The sequence below is a fragment of the Papio anubis genome, chromosome 11 (assembly GCF_008728515.1).
Source record: "Papio anubis isolate 15944 chromosome 11, Panubis1.0, whole genome shotgun sequence".
Lineage (NCBI taxonomy): Eukaryota > Metazoa > Chordata > Mammalia > Primates > Cercopithecidae > Papio > Papio anubis.
This window is the reverse complement of record NC_044986.1, coordinates 106843767-106861144: the sequence shown is the minus strand read 5'-3', so window position 1 is coordinate 106861144 and position 17378 is coordinate 106843767. Positions and strand designations below refer to the sequence as shown.

Below are 17378 nucleotides of genomic sequence, written 5' to 3'. Positions count from 1 at the left end.
TTGCCTACTTGCTTATGAATTTCCCACACTAGAGTCTAAGCTTTCCTTTTTTTCTTGTTGTGAGACGGAGTCTCACTGTCACCCAGACTGGAGTGCAGTGATGGAATCTTGGCTCACGGCAAAGTGGTAGTATACATAGATATTGAATATAGTGTCAAGTATTGTGAAGGGTCTACAATTTTACCTGACTGATAAGGAAAGAAGTTAGCCTGCCATTGTTACATGGATGCTGACAGAAGAGGTGAGATTCCTGTGTCACAGGCAGATGACTTTTTACTAATGGTATAGCAAATGTTGTGAGCAACATATTTCCATTGGTTGTCCTTGCTCCCCATGTCCCCTAAGTAAGGGGCCAATAGAGAGGTGCCGAGGTAGATAGATGTAGGCTTGCATCACCACTAAAGAGGCCTAAACTTATGGAACTCAGATCTTTTATAATGGGCTGCAAATAAACTTGTCTGACCTTTTCTTTAGAAAGAGACGTTATCTTTATTCTACAGGATAATAACTTGTCTTCTGTTGTAGAGGGAGTCACTATCTGACTTTCATAGCTCTGCTATTTAAATATCCTTGAAAGGCTAGCCTGGAACAAAGGGGCAGTTAATGGCCCTGCTCATAACCTGTGTAGAAGCATAAGAGACCCATGAGGCATTATCTGCCATTGTCTGGATCTCAGGAGATCGTTTAAGCCATAGGTAGAATAGTGTAATTAATTATTCTTATTTCAAATACAATAATGATTTAATTATTTATGTATTGGCATTTTTAAAAGATTTAATTATTTCTATTCATTTATATAGACATCTTTAAAATAATTTTATGGTACTTCTGCAAACATTGTCTTACTATTGTATATTTTGTTTTAAATAATTAATAACTATTAACTATTGATGAAGTCTAGAGTTTAATTGCTTCAACCTTATGATAACTTCAAACACATAACCATTAGAATGCATGGAAAAGCCTGAAACTCAAAAGAATTACAATGTTACAGAACCTGTTCCAAAATAGATAATACAGTATTCATGTATTTGGAGTTTATAGCAAATGTTTAATCAAATAAAGGACAATGTCTATGAACCTAAGCCGACATACTAGAATACTCAATTAACTTTTGTCCTCCTTCATGCAACTTTCATGCAACTTTCAGCAGGGTCACAAAATCTAGAGGAAAAAAAAGTCTTTAAAGGAGCAAGAAGAGTCAATGTGGTGGACTTAACAGCTATTATTATTGTATGGTTTAACATGTATTTCCAGAATGTGTCCTGTGGTCATACATGTTTTGATTTTGTGTCATTATCCATTAAAAACACATAGCATAATGCTTGCTATAGAATAGCTGTTTAAAAATTGTTATCATTATTAATGATTTAACTTAATAGAAGCTGTATAATTTTTAAGAGCATAGGCTTTGCCATTAGGTTTGGGTTAGAATCCTGACAATAATAATGAGCACTGAAAAATTACATGTCACTCCTCTTTCAACCTCATATTTCTCATATCTTCTAAAATAGGGGCATGGGCCAGGTGCAGTGACTCACGCCTATAATCTCAGCACTTAGGGAGGCCCAGGCAGGTGGATCACTTGAGGTCAGGAGTTGAAGACCAGCCTGGCCAACATGGCAAAAACTCGTCTCTACTAAAAATACAAACATTAACTGGGTGTGGTGGCAGGCACCTGTAATCCCAACTACTCCGTAGGCTGAGGCATGAGAATTGCTTGAACCTGGGAGGTGGAGGTTGCAGTGAGCTGAGATCGCGGCCACTGCACTCCAGCCTGGGGTATAGAGCAATACTCTGTCTCCAAATTTAAAAAAATAATAAATAAAATAAAATAAAATAAAATAGGGACATGGCCAAGCATGGTGGCTTACCACTTGTAATCCCTGTACTTTGGGAGGTCAAGGCAGGAGGACCCTTGAGCCCTCAGACCAGCGTGGGCAATATGAGGAGACCCCATCTCAACAAATTTTTTTTTTTTTTTTTTTTTTTTTAGTTAACCAGGCATGGTGGCATGTACCTGTGTTTTCAGCTACTCAGGAGGCTGAGGCAGGAGAACTGCCTGAGCCTGGGAGGTTGAGGCTGCCGTGACCCGAGATCATGTCACTGCACTCCAGCCTGGGTTACTAAATGAGACTTTGTCTCAAAAAAAATAAAATAAGATAGGGACAATAATATTTTCTTTGATATTTCATGAGGATTAAATCAGATGACATATGTATTAACAGATGTTTTTCACTTTGCATTTATGTTCTTTCTGGTTCAGATCTTTCTGTAAGTCACAATGGTAGCTCTAGGTTTTAACTTTTTACAATTACCACTCACATGTTCAGCTTTTGTTTTATTTTGTTTTTTTCACTCAACATGAGCATCTTGCCTCTGTGGCTAACACCAGGAGTTCAACTGTTCAAAGTTCAACCACGTGATGAGTCAGGACGTATTTCCTCCTATGAATGTTTAAATCCTTGTGTGAGGCCCAAATTACCAGCTCAGACTTCAGACTTCTCTTTTGTACACTTCGTGTTTATTCCTTACCAACAAACCTCAGTAGAATCATCCTAAACCATCAGAGAAGTTCTAAGACAGTGAATCTGAAATAAGAAAGAATCTGATTCTGGGCTTTTTGTTTCCCTCCCTGCTTGAGGTTTTTTTTTTTTTGGCTTCTACATAAATTCATCTTCTTTTATCTCAATGAAGAGCTCAAAAAATGACAGGGATGGACTGTGAGCCAGCCCAGCAAGTATCCCCTAACGCCATTTCTCCAGGGGCAACTGCTGTAATGATATTTACATAATTAATAGAGGCCATTCAGTTAATTTTTCTCACAGTAACTAAAAGCTGCTGTAGAATCATTAGCTTTTCAACCTATAGCCATAGTACAGACAGGCATAATTTTTATTAAATAGAAATTTTGTGTCAACGGGCATCCTATTAGGCCTGTAGCAGCCCCTAGCACAAAGCTGGCTATACACTAAACCTTGAGTAAATGCTAATTGCAGTTATTATTGCAAAAATGAGGATTCTGATGATGATAACTGAGAAAGTCAATAATGCTTCAGAAACAGTGAAAAATCCTGGGATCTCAATTTTAAAAACATACCCAGGCTATTGTATTTCTCCTTTTCTAACTTAGAAATTTTATAATTGTAGATGTGTGTGCTTACATATACACATATATATTTATATATTATATACAATTTATATATAATTCTATGTATGAATTATATGTATAATTTTTCAAAACTGTTCTAGTGAAGCACATATTCAATTAATGACTAACTAGGAGACTAATTTAATTGACTATTACATTTATGATCAATCAAGGGGAGTTTTTAAATCTAAGTAGGAATAAAGAATACTAGAAAAGCATATTTGAATTTTAACAGCATAATTATGTGTTGAAAAATCACTATCTTTGAAGAGTCTTATCTAAGAGAACTACAAAGTCACTGCAATGATTTCTTAAATTTTACTACCATTCGAATATTCACTTATTTCTATAGCAATATCTCCCTGGATAGCAGATAATAAGGTTCCCTTTCCAGGTCGCTATGTGAGATAGATATTGTACATTAGCAATAACCTGCTTTATCCCTATATTTACATAATAATAACTGCTAGATCCAGTTCCCTGGATTGTCTGAAATAAGAATGGAAAGCATTTGCTTCCCAGGTATTGAAATGACATCCACACACTTTGAAAACTCTGGACTCTATGTATATGTATGTGTTGTTTGCATATTATTTACTTACAGAGATGGCTTTTAATAATACGAAGACAAATATCCTTTGCATTTTATTTCTAACTTGTGTTATTTACTATTATTATCTTTAATTTTTGAGCAGTATATAATTTTGCTTTGCCACAGATTTCTAAACTTTACTTGAGAAATCTTTTTTTTTGAGACGGAGCCTCGCTCTGTCACCCAGGCTGGAGTGCGGTGGAGGATCTCAGCTCACTGCAACCTCCGCCTCCCAATTCAAACGATTCTCCTGCGTAAGCCTCTCGAGTAGCTGGGACTACAGATGCGTGCCACCATGCCCAACTAATTTTTGTATTTTTAGTAGAGACGGGGTTTCACCATGTTGGCCAGGATGGTCTCGATCTCTTGACCTCGTGATCACTCCGCCTCAGCCACCCAAAGTGTTGGGATTACAGATATGAGCCACTGCGCCTGACTGATAAATCTTTACTCTAAATACAGTAAAACTTTTTTCATTTCACTTGTTTCTAATTGTCTTTATATACTGAAGTATAGCTATCTCTTGCATATTAAGGTAGATGTGACACTTTAAAAGTATTTATTGTTAGATGTATAGATGTATTTATACATTCCCTGTGATTCTGATAAGATTCAGAACTACTTTGTTGGCCAAATTTGGGCCAGGAAATTTGATAGAAAGCAAATTAGGTTTTGAAATTAGACATTTCATAGAAAGCATAAAAAACTTAGACGGTGTTTGTAATATTATTCCCTCACATTCTTCTCCATGTAGAAGAGGCATTTTCAGGATTCAAAATGATAATTTTATCATTAGGTTAAAATGCTGTTACAATTAGGTTAAATTCCCTATAATTTTATTATTACATTAAAATGCCCTTATAATTTTACATTTTGTAATCTCATTTAGTGAGTTAGTTTATACTTTTTTCCCTAAACTCATTGTTTACCTCCTAATTTATTTTACAAGTTTATGTCTATGCAGTTTATTAGTATATTCCTTGATAAAAATAGCCAATGGCTAAGAATTTCAGTGTAATCATCGTCAATGAAAATGAAGTTCATTTTACATTGGTCTATGTAGTAATGGCTGAATGTTCATGCCAAGGAAATTCAGATTATACCTTTTTGCTTTACTTTTTCAAAAATCTAATGACAGTTAACACTTATTGTCAACAGTTGCAGAAAGAATATTAGCCTAATATTTGGATTACAGTCCCATTCTATAACTTCCTAAATATTTGACCTTGGTTACATTAATAACTTCTCTCAACCTCTCTTCTTCTGTAGAATAACAACAATAATACCTTCCTATATGGCTGTTTGTGAAAGTTAGATAGATATATATTCCACACAGAGTCTATGATATAAAGTGTTCAATAACTATTAGCTGTACTATTACATTACTAACATTATAATTTCCCTTTCTTTTTCTTTCTCTTCTTCCTTTTTTCCTCTTCCTTTTCTAGAATATCTCTGTGGAATTTAACTGATTTCTCTGCATATTTATCTGAAAAATAGTTCAAATTATTCTTTTCTGCACCAGTTAGGCAATGCATATAACACTTTGTGAAATATTAAGCTCTATAAAAATCTGGGGTACACATTGTATTAAATATAGTGTATCTGGGATTCTTCACATATTAAATTGTTTAGAAGTAGCAGCTTTTCATGATTTAACATAAAATACCCTGCAGGAACAATGATGCCTCACAGCTGATGTAATAGTAGCAGGGAAACTAACGTGAGTATCGGAATGAATTAGGCATACCTTGACAATTCTATAAGCAATCGGGCTGAATGATGCTGTTTCTCAGAACATTTGGAAAAAATTTGTATTTCTTAAATTGAGAATTCTGTCTTCTCAGTCTCCAGTATGGAAAGGGTAGCTCCATTTTTGCAAATGCAAAGGTATCTTTTTTATTTTCTGAAATGTGTCCCTCATTGCCCTTCATGTTGTAGAGAAGCATAATAAGGTGATTTCCATTTGAGCTCTGCCTTTTCAAGGCGTGGGAGCAGTTTGGAGAGCCAACATAAGAGCCACATTTTTGTTCTCCAGTTTCCAAGTGTGATTTTGAAGCAAACAGCTGTGGTTGGTTTGAAGCAATTAGTGGTGACCATTTTGACTGGATGTGGAGCTCTCGGAGTGAACTTTCTGCTGATTTTGAGCAGCAGGCTCCTCCTCGGGATCATAGTCTCAACACATCTCAAGGTAAGAAGCAAACAGGGACTCTCTAACCACTGCTATTTACTGTTTAGTTAGACCTCAGAAGAGAAAGGGAAGCTGGTACAGTTCTGTGACAACTACAGCGAACATTTGGATAGTTGAATATTGTCAGTTACAGTTATGCTGTCTGCATGGACTGATTCCCTTATGGGTGGTACAGATGGCATATAGATATACTTTTGACTGAACTAGCTGAGATTACCAATTGTCTTTGGTTATCATTTAACATGAGATGTAGATAGTGGTTCAACATTTATCAGAGCAAATTTGACCAAGAGTCACTGATTGATTTTTATTGTATAATTTTAATTTCAGTTGGACAATGATCTTGCTCAGTGTAGGGTTAAGAGACAGATGTCTCATTTTAGTATCCAATAGGTTAATGAAGGCTTTGTTTTTGTATCTCAACAGGGCATTTTATGTTCATTCTGAAGAAAGGCAGTAGCTTGTGGCAAGTCGCTAAGCTTCAGAGCCCAACTTTTAGCCAGACAGGACCTGGATGCATACTTTCCTTCTGGTAAATATTAAACAAAATGGTCAGTTACCCTAGTGGTCAAGTGTTTGCAGGCATACCTCTGCACTTATTCATTTCTGTGGTTTACTGCTGGTTTTACTCTAAAAATGGCTGTTGCATTAAATTCATATGATTTTCATTTTACCTAGGAGTGTGTTCTCAGTATATGTTGTTTTCTTTCTTAAGATGAAAGGGGCTCTTTCCCTCCAACCATGGATTATAATTTAATTAAGAGTGCTTCCTCTTGTTCAGTACTGAGCTCCTTGAGACAAGTTCCCAGGGTTGTGAGAACCACAGAGTGTGTGCCTCAGCAGATAAGCTCTTGCAAATGGACAGCCACAGTTATTGCATGAAAGTAAAATGTCTTAGGATAACTCATTAAAATTGACTGTTGACCAAGTGGAAAAGTCTAAAGGTTAAATATGTAGTCTATTCTATAAATCACTTCCATTTCTTACATTTACTCTTTTTTAGGTTCTATAACTATGGCCTGTCAGTGGGAGCAGCTGAGCTGCAGCTACATATGGAAGAATCTCATGACTCAACCGTGCTTTGGAGAGTATTATACAATCAGGGCGAACGGTGGTCAGAGGCAACAATTCAGCTAGGGCGCCTTTCTCAGCCCTTCCATTTGTCACTAGATAAAGTCAGTCTGGGCATTTATGATGGGGTTTCAGCTATTGATGACATCCGATTTGAAAATTGTTCTCTACCCCTTCCTGCTGAGAGCTGTGAAGGGCTGGATCATTTCTGGTGTCGCCACACCAGGGCTTGCATAGAAAAGCTTTGGCTATGTGACCTGGTGGATGACTGTGGTGATCATACTGATGAAGTCAACTGCAGTAAGTTCTTTTTGTTGGGGGATTCTCTTTCTCATTTTGAAAGTGTCAACCTTGATGAATTCACTTTTATCTTGTCAATCAAACCGATAACAGTAAGCATAGCTCCAAAACTGATGAATGGTATGTGTGGTTAGTTAGTCAAGCCATCACTATTTATTAAGTGAATTTATTAGATACTAGATACCAAATACTAGACATACAATGATAAACACAGCTACAGAGTCCCTGCCCTCATGGAGCTTACAATCTTATTGAAAGACAAATATCTAAATATTTAATAAACAAAAATGGTAGCTTTGATAGGAACTATGAAGAAGAGTGCTGTGACTTTACATAATAATGGCACTGGACGTTCTAGACATTAGGACTTAGATCAGATAAAAAAAAAATCACAAGTCAAAGCATGTAACTAAAAGCCCTGAGATGTGGCTGCAAGGCAGATGGAAAATAGCCAGTGTGGCTGGAGCAAGGAGATGAAGGGGAAAGAGGGCCCAAAATATAATAAGGATGAAGGTGTGGGGAAGGCCAGATTCACAGGCCTTTGTAGTACATAGGAGTACAATTTGAACCTAGCTCCATTATTGCCCACTGCACTTAGTGGTACAGTGCAGAAAATAAGTTCGAAGTTAATAGGATTTTTTTTTTATTACAAAACCTTGCCAAGAAAAGGAAAAGTTTGCATCTTTCCTTGGACTCAAGATTCCTCATCCAGAAATAGCAATGATTTTAAAAATGGAAGATACTTGAATATTATATTTATTTTATAAATTACTTATATTTTATATATGAAAAATTTATAAATTATGCAATTTATTTTATTTATTAAATTTATTTTATAAGTAAATTAGTTATTTTATGTATTAAATTTATGTTCATGAAATAGGGATGCTAATTGCAAACCAAAGTAGAAACATAAAATGCATACTACATCATAGAAAACATTAAGAAATTTCCATATAAATCATTGTAGAGAGTTTTGCATATATGTAATCTTCGGTACACATATTATCAAAGGCATGTCAAAGTCAGGCCTATTAAATTCAGAATTACCATGCATCTCATGAAATTTACACACCAATATTTGAGTGGATATAATTAAAATTGGTAATTTTGACAATGACTATCATATGAAGTATAACTTTTCCTAAGGCCAATTTATTTTTGCAAATTTAGAAAGCCTTTTCATCTTTTCAAGCTCTCTAAATCCTACTCATTAAAAAATGTTGATGTGCTGCTAAAAATAAGCAAATTACCTCTCAAGCTTCCCTATATTCACTTAGTAGGATATGATAATGGGAATACAACTATAGTATAAAAATACTTCTTCTGATTATGGATTAGTGAAAGAATGTCAGTTTCCCACACGGCTTTCCATCAAGGCATTTTACTTCATTACACAGTGTACATTAGAGATCCACAAATCCATGTTGGATTTCCTGAAATATATTGAGAGATGCGGTCTTTTACGGAAAGGTGGAGCTAGACATATTCCCTTTGGAAATGAAGTTTGAGTGTGCAGTCAGCACCAAGACAGACAATAGAAAAATGTGTTTGCTTTAGCGTCAGTTTTATGTCAGAAACGCAGCAACTTGCCATTCACCTTCTGCCCTACAGCCGAAGACTGACATCTGGAGGGTACACTGTGTCTCCCCAGTTCACATCACAGCTGGGCTTGATTAGTCACAAGTGAGGAAATATCAAAAGAAAGCTCGTCTCCCACTTGACATTTACTCACTTGGTTCCCTTCATTAGGTCTAAGCTCCTCTTCTGTGATTTTCCAAGACAGATGATTTGTTCTCGCCTGGCTGCATTTATTCGCATACCCTTTTATTTATTGTTTCAGAGTATTTGTTCACTTTTGGCACCAAGTGCCATTACTAAGATGAATAGTTAAAGGACAGTTGACATTTATTAAAACAAAAAACTAACATGTAAATTAAGCTAAAATTTAGAACTACTTGTTAATTCTAAAACCTGTCCCCTTCTCCCAAAGACTGTCAAATGCCCATTTTATACCATTTATTCAATACAGTGAGTATCATTTGAAAAATGGACACATTCCTATATTACCCTAGAAATTTAGATAAGAGTTTTCAATTATTGACTACAGTAGACTTCCCTCTTACCTGTGGGCTTCCAAGATCACCAGTGGATTCCTGAAACAGAATAGTAACTAGTCCTATATATACTATGTTTTGTTCCTATGCATACATACTTATGATAAAGTTTTTTGTTTGTTTGTTTTTATTTTGTTTTTTTTGTGTGTGTGTGTGTTTTTTTTTTTTTAGACAAAGTCTCCCTCTGTTGCTCAGGCTGGAGTACAGTGGCAGAATCTCTGCTCACTGCAACCTCTGCCTCCTGGGTTCAAGCAATTCTCCTGCCTCAGCCTCCTGAGTAGCTGGGATTGCAGGTGCCTGTCACCACTCCCAGCTAATTTTTTTTTTTATTTTTAGTAGAGATGGGATTTTACCATGTTGGCCAGGCTGATCTTGAACTCTTGACCTCAAGTGATCCACTCACCTTGGCCTCTCAAAGTGCTAGGATTACAGAAGCGAGCCACTGCGCCCAGCCTGATAATGTTTAATTTATAAATTAGGCATTAAGAGATTAACAAAAACTAGTAATAAAATAGAACAATTATAACAATATGCCTGTGCTATAACTCTTGCACTTTGGTGCCATTATTAAGTAAAATAAGGGTGACACTTAAACACAGGCACTGTGATCCTGTTACAGTCGATCTGATAACTGAGATAACTATTGTTTGTGATGGTACAAGATTTCATCAGGCTGCTCAGAATGACCTACAACTCAAAATGTATGAATTGCTTATTTCAGGAATTCTCCATTTCACATTTTTTGACCACAGTTGGTTGTGGGTTACTGTAACTGCTAACAGCAAAACATCAGATAAGGCAGGACTCCTGTAAGATTGTTCCTAAGTCTGAATTGGTCTAGGGACTGAAGGAAGCTGAAGTTTAAAAGCTGCAACTCAAAGGAGCTACAATCCAGTGAGAAGAAAAGACCCAAACTGATGAATCACAGCAAAAAAATGGCAAGGCACATACCTAACATTAGGGCAAACAGAGGTAGAGGAAGAGGTGGGGTGTTTAGGATACATGGGGAAGATGGTGCAGGGTATGGGGAAGAGTAGTAGGGACCAGGCAGTCATTTTAATTTGGGGAAAGTGGAGTTTGAAAGACAGAGGAGTTTTTATTTAAAGTTTGGATTCTATGAGCATGGATGAAAGAATTTGGATTCGAGAAGGAAGTGGTAATACTGTCATTGAAGTTTGTTACCTTGGCACTGATGCGTAGGGACACCAGGATCTGGGATGGGATGGAATCAAAGATGAGAGATTTGGGAATGAGGTCAGGAAAACATCTACATCAGGGTGCTTGTTAAAAATGTGGATTTCTGGGCTTCACCCTATATCTAACAAGCTAGTATCTGTTTCAGTGTTTTACTATGAAGTAAGCAATTTTACCATGAGCCCCAGGTGATTCTTAACATATGATTGTTCTCAGCTCTGCCTGTTAGAATCACCAAGGGAGCTTAGAAAAAATCCTGATGCATGGCTTTACCACTAGGAGCAATTAAATCAACACCTCTGGAGATGAATTCTGGGCTTTAGTGTTTGTTTGTTTTTTAATGTTCCCTGGCAATTGGAACATTCATTTGAGGTTGAAATCTACTGAGCCAGAAGTTTCTCACAGTGAGCCAGGCATGGGGTCTTGATCATTTTCCTGGAGTTATGGTCATAGAAACGGAGAAGAGATGTGCATCAAAAATGTTTGGAAAAAAATGTCCAAAGCAATTCCATCTTTAGTTCATAAAATATTATTAATTGATATATCACTTAGAAACAGAAACTCTTTTTTTAAAAAAAGCTTTGGTGTTGGATTTTTAAAAATAAAGTGGCTTACCTTGGCATGGGCAAAGTATCAACTAGCATTCTTTAAATATTAATAAATAGAATGTGGTTGCATGTATTTTTGTCCCTAATTATCTGTTGCTTTTTTTTAATGTGGATTTCAGCACCTGAGCTGCAGTGTAACTTTGAAAATGGAATCTGTAACTGGGAACAAGATACAAAAGATGACTTTGATTGGACCAGGAGCCAGGGTCCAACTCCAACACTTAACACAGGGCCAATGAAAGATAACACTCTGGGCACAGCTAAAGGACACTATCTCTACATAGAATCTTCAGAGCCACAGGCTTTTCAAGACAGTGCTGCCTTACTCAGCCCAATCCTTAATGCCACTGATACAAAAGGCTGCACCTTCCGCTTCCATTACCACATGTTTGGAAAGCAGATTTATAGGTTGGCAATCTACCAACGAATCTGGAGAGACTCAAGGGGACAGCTGCTGTGGCAGATATTTGGGAATCAAGGCAACAGATGGATTAGGAAACACCTCAACATTTCCAGCAGGCAGCCCTTTCAGGTAAGGATAATGGATTTTATAATGTACATTTGAAATGCATCCGAATGTCTAAGGAATATGAAAGATCACTGTATTCTTGAATTAAAAGTAAGTGGAATTTGATCAAAATTACGTTGACACACATTAATCATTTAATTGAGGGTGTATCAAAGTTCTTTACATTGTTTCCTCCTTGACTACCTCCAATAATGTAAGATTAGAATTTCTGAAGATGAACATGTGGCCATTGGAATCAGCTGCAGGTCCTTCCAATTTCAAGTAATTGTTCTACTGAAATGAACAACCTGGAAGTGGAGGGAAGAGTTTTGCATAATCTCTGATATTTTGCAAAAAGCACAGACTCTGAAATCTGTGATTTTCCTTATTTCATTTTATTTTTATCTTTTTATAGATAAGTAACAGAAATCCAGGCTTTATTCAACAATCAGCTTCTCTGAGGAATAACTAGAATTTGAATATCGTTCTCCTTACTCCTAGGGGAATATTCTTTACTTCAGATTTCACATGTTGTTTTCTAAAAGTCAGACTTACTATAGCAAGCTCAAATGCGTATGTGGCTGTTAACAGTTTTGTAAAGGAATTTTATATATTATCTATCTGATTATCTCAGCAATTTCTTGATTTTTAAGTCAGAAGTCCTTTCAGCCAATTTTGTAGATTCAAAGAAAAAAATCTTAGAATGCTGGTTGTTTATCCTTGGCCAAATAGCTTATGGGCAGCAGAACTGGGATTTGGACCAGAACTCACAGTTTCTGATTAATGAACATGTATTTACTTTCCAGCATATCATACAGCCTATAACATGCAGGGGGCTTGAATATTTGTTCTTTCATCCTATAGTCAAATTGATCTACACATAACATACTGGAAAAAAGTTCTTACCTGTCCCTGGCTAAACTTTTTTTTTTTTTTTTTTTTTTTGCATGTGCTAAACTTCTTTAGTTACCCATATTTAAAGCAGTATATCTATCTAAATATCTAAATCTAGTTAACAGTTTTTAACCAAGAACTTAGCTCCAGGTCACCTTTTGAAATCTTCTAAAAGTCATAGATGTAGATTGTACAGTGAAGAACACATTGGAATCGGAGATTTGTCCAGATTATAAACCAAAAGCTTGAGAACGAATCCCTCATCTATAGTGTGGCATCGTTCTGGTCAGCCACAGGGTAAGGTACATGTAAGCGTGAGAATGAATCCCCCATCTATAGTGTGGAATCGTTCATCTCTGCCACAGCGTAAGGTACATGTAATCATATGGAATGAAATGGAAAGGAGGTCCTTTGACTTTTATATAATAATGGCTTATCCACTTCAGATTAATTCTTAAGGTTTTATTGGGTCAATTATAATTTGCATTGAGCAAGTATGTAGTGGATAAACCCTTCTTATGATATTTACTCAAGGATTGGTTTCCAGGAGAAAATCAACTTTACAGGAAAGCAGCTTCATAGCCAGATCGATGTGTGACTAACCAAGGAACACTTTCGTCATGAACCTTAAACATGAAACTTGAGGTTTGAGACCCACGTTGAGTTACAAATGGAGTGTTCTGATTGATTTTATCTAAGGCTCCTTTTAGTCTTAAATAATAATAATAATAAGATTCAGGCCCAAAAAGATGAAATCAGAGATTCTCCATGCTGTGTGGATTTGTCATTCTAGTGAGTAAAAAATGGGGCCTAAATCACACTTGTAATCCCAAGACTGGGAGACCAAGGCGGGAGGATTACTTGAGGTCAGAAGATCAAGACCAGCCTGGGCAAGATGGCAAAATCCCATCTCTACTAAAAATATAAAACAATTAGCCAGGCATGCACCTGTAATCCCAGCTACTTGAGAGGCTGAGGCAGGAGAATTGCTTGAACCTGGGAGGCAGAAGTTGCAGTGAGCTGAGATGTGCTACTGCACTCCAGCCTGGGCAACAGAGCATGACTCCTCAAAAAAAAAAAAAAAAAAAAAAAAAAAAAAAAAAAAAAGCTGGGCAGAGTGGGCCGCTGATTTAAGGAACAGGATTTTTTTTTAAATTTATTTATTTATTATTATTATACTTTAAGTTGTAGGGTACATGTGCATAGGTGGAGTTTGTTATGTGCCTGCTGTGCCATGTTGGTGTGCTGCACCCATCAGCTCGTCATTTACATCAGGTACCAGCCAGTGCACTCTCCCCCCCTCCCCCTCCCCCCACTTGATAGGCCCCGGTGTGTGATGTTCCTTCCACAGGTCAAAGTGATCTCATTTATTTCAGTTCCACGCCTGCCAAGGTGAGGAACGTATGGTGTTTTAGTTTCTGTTCTTGTATGGTTGCTAAGAATGATGGTTTCAGCTGCATCATGTCCCTACAAAGGACTAAAACTCATCCCCTTTTTATGGCTGCATAGTATTACATAGTGTATATATACATTTTCTTAATCCAATCTGTCACTGGTGGACATTTGAGTTGATTCAAGTCTTTGCTATTGTGAGCCGTGCTGCAATAAACATACGTGGTAAAGCTGTGTCTTTTATAGCAGCATAATTTATAATCCTTGGAGTATATACCCAGTAATGGGATGGCTGGGTCATATGGTACATCTAGTTCACAGATCGCCAGAGAGTCCTTATACTGTTTTTCCATAATGGATTGAACTAGTTTACAATCCACCAACCCAGTCATAAAGCGTTCCTATTTCTCCACATCCTCTCAGCACCTGTTGTTTCTGGCTTTTAATGGTGCCATTCCTAGCTGGTGTGAGATGAGTATCTCATTTGTAGTTTTGATTTGCATTTCTCTGATGGCCAGTGGTGATGAGGCGTTTTTTCATGTGTCTGTTGAAATGTATGGAATGTATCTTCTTTAGAAATGTCTATTCATATCAACTGCCCACTTTGTCGGGTTATTTGTTTTTCTTATAAATTTGTTTGGGTTCTTTTGAGTTCTGGATATTACGGCACTGTCAGATGAGTAGATTGCAAAATTTTCTCCATTCTTAGGTTGCCTGTTTCCTCTGATGGTAGTTTCTTTTGCACCAATGCAGAAGCTCTTTAGTTAATTAGATCCCATTTATCCAATTTGGCTTTTTGCCATTTGGCACTTTTGGTGTTTTTAGACATGAAGTCTTTGCCCATGCCTATGTCCTGAATGGTATACCTAGGTGGTTTTCCTCCTAAGTTTTATGGTATTAGGTCTAACATGCCAAAATTCTCATTCCATCTTGAATTAATTACTAAGTGTAAAGAGATGAGAAAGGATCCAGTTTCAGCTTTCTTATGGCTAATAATTTTCCCAACTGCATTTATTAAATAGGGACTCAGCACCCACATTTCTTACATTTCTCTCCAGGTTTATCCAAAGATCAGATGGCTGTAGATGTGGTATTATTTCTGGGACTCTGTTCTGTTCCATTGGTCCTAATATCTCTGTTTGGTGCCAGTGCCATGCTGTTTTGGATTGCTGCTTGGCCTTGTAGTACATAGTTTGAGGGTCAGATTGGTAGTGCCTCCAGCTTTGTTCTTTTGACTTAGGATTGTCTTGGGATGCCGAATCTTTTTCGTTTCATGGACTTTAAAGGCAGTTTTTCCAGTTCTGTGAGAGCTCATTGTTGGCTTGATGGGGATGGCGTTGAATCTATAATTTACCTTGGGCAGTGGCCATTTTTCACGATATTGATTCTTCTATCCATGGGCATGGTATGTTCTTCCATTTGTTTATGTCCTCTTTTTATTTCCTGGGCAGTGGTTTGTAACAGTTCTCAGAGAGTCCTTTTCCATCCTGTAAGTTGGATTCCTAGATATTTTATTCTCTTTGAAACAATTGTGAATGGGAAGTTCATTCCCTAGTTGGCTCTCTATTTTGTATCTATTACTGGTGTACTTGAGTCGCAGCGAGGATTTTGCACGATGAGTACATATCCTGGTTTTTGCTAAAGTTACTTAATAAACAAGAAGTGCACAGGCTGAGACAATGGGGTTTTCTAAATATACAATCATGTCATCTGCAAACAGAGACAATTTGACTTCTTCTTTTCCTAACTGAATACCCTTGATTTCTTTCTCTTGCCTGATTGCCCTAGCCAGAACTTCCAACACTATGTTGAATAGGAGTGGTGCGAGAGGGCATCCCTGGAACAGGATATTTTTCATCCATTGAATAATGGATAGACATAGTTTCTGTTCTACTGAGAAACAGCAGCAATAACAACCAGCATTTTAATTAACTGTGATATGGTAGATGAAATTACCTAGCATAGGGCCCAGCAGATAGGAGGTACTCATGCTGTGTTTGTGTAAAGAAAAATGCAGAGATTTTTCAAGATCACTCGTGTAACATGAAAGAAATAGGATAGGAATAAATTGTACATGTAAGTGTACAGGAACCAGTTTGCTTGTTAACGTCAGTTGAAATAATCAGCCAATGCTTTCATGTGTACCATGGTCAGTAAAGGCTCAGGAAATCATTACACATGAAACTTCAGTTCAATCTTTTGATTTATATTACAAATTTAATTTGGATAACGTATAATAAACTAAATATATTGAAAGTTTTGAAACTATCAACACACAGTCAAGGTAATGGAAATACGCTTCACCTCCAGTCCCGATGCCTCTATAATACATTTCTCTGGCCCCTCATTCCTGGCACTTACCAGCCACCGAAGTGCTTTCTCTCACTAATTTATACAGTCAAAATTTTATATAAATAAAATTTTACACTATGTACTCTTTTGTCTGACATTTTGTTTTTTTCTCTGCATGTTTTGCTTCTAGAGTCTGCCTTGTTTCATCTAGAACAATTATTTTGAGATTCATTCATGTCATAGCATGTATCCATAATTTGGACAAAGCAAGTTGATTCATTAATGTACTGATTGATATCTAGACTGTTTCTAGTTTGAGCTATTATGAATACATGTGCTATGAACATTTGTGCTGATAACATTATATGAATACCTACTTTTATTTCTCTTGGGTAAATACCCAGGAGTGCAATGGCTGAGTCTTATGGCAGAGGTATATTTAATTTTTCAAGGGACTCTTAAACTGTTTTACAAAGTTTACGCTTTTTAAAATTCCCATCAGCAGTGTATGAGAGTTTCAGCTTCTCCACATCCAAGCCACTGCTTGGCTGACTATTATCAGTCATGCTAATCTTAGCTATTTAAAAATAGATAGTGGCGTCTCATTGTGGTTTTAATTTGCATTACCCTAAGCATTAATTATGTTGAGCATATGTGCTTATTTACCAAACAAATGTCTACTTTGAAATGTCTGTTCCAGTCTTGCACACAAGTTTTAAATGGGGTTGTTTGTTTTTCATTATTAAATTTGGAGCTTTTAGAATATATTTTTGATGCAAGCCTTTTATCAGATATATGAATTGCAAATATTTTCTCCTAGCCTGCAGCTTGTCTTTTCAGTCTCTTAATGGATTCTTTTGAAGAGCAGATTTTTTTTTTTTAAATTTGATGAGTTCTTCTTATCAATATATTATTTTATAAATCATGCTGTGGGGTCATATCAAAGAAAGCTTTGCCTTACTCAAAGTCCCAAATGTTTTCACATCTTCTTTCTCCTCTCCTTTGAGAACTTAGATTACACATAAATTCAGTGACTTGAAATTTACTGTCTACTATTGCTGTGTTCAT

The 17378-nt window shown here is 36.6% G+C and overlaps 1 protein-coding gene across 1 annotated transcript in view; it reads left to right on the top strand.

Annotated features, from left to right (window-relative positions):
* MALRD1 (MAM and LDL receptor class A domain containing 1) overlaps window positions 1–17378 on the top strand; it is a 682023-nt gene that overhangs the window by 146488 nt on the left and 518157 nt on the right. The window contains exons 15-18 of the mRNA XM_031652710.1: window positions 5782–5934; window positions 6361–6466; window positions 6938–7305; window positions 11344–11756. Of these exons, the coding sequence (XP_031508570.1) occupies window positions 5782–5934; window positions 6361–6466; window positions 6938–7305; window positions 11344–11756 (1040 nt within the window). The remainder of the gene's footprint in view (window positions 1–5781; window positions 5935–6360; window positions 6467–6937; window positions 7306–11343; window positions 11757–17378) is intronic.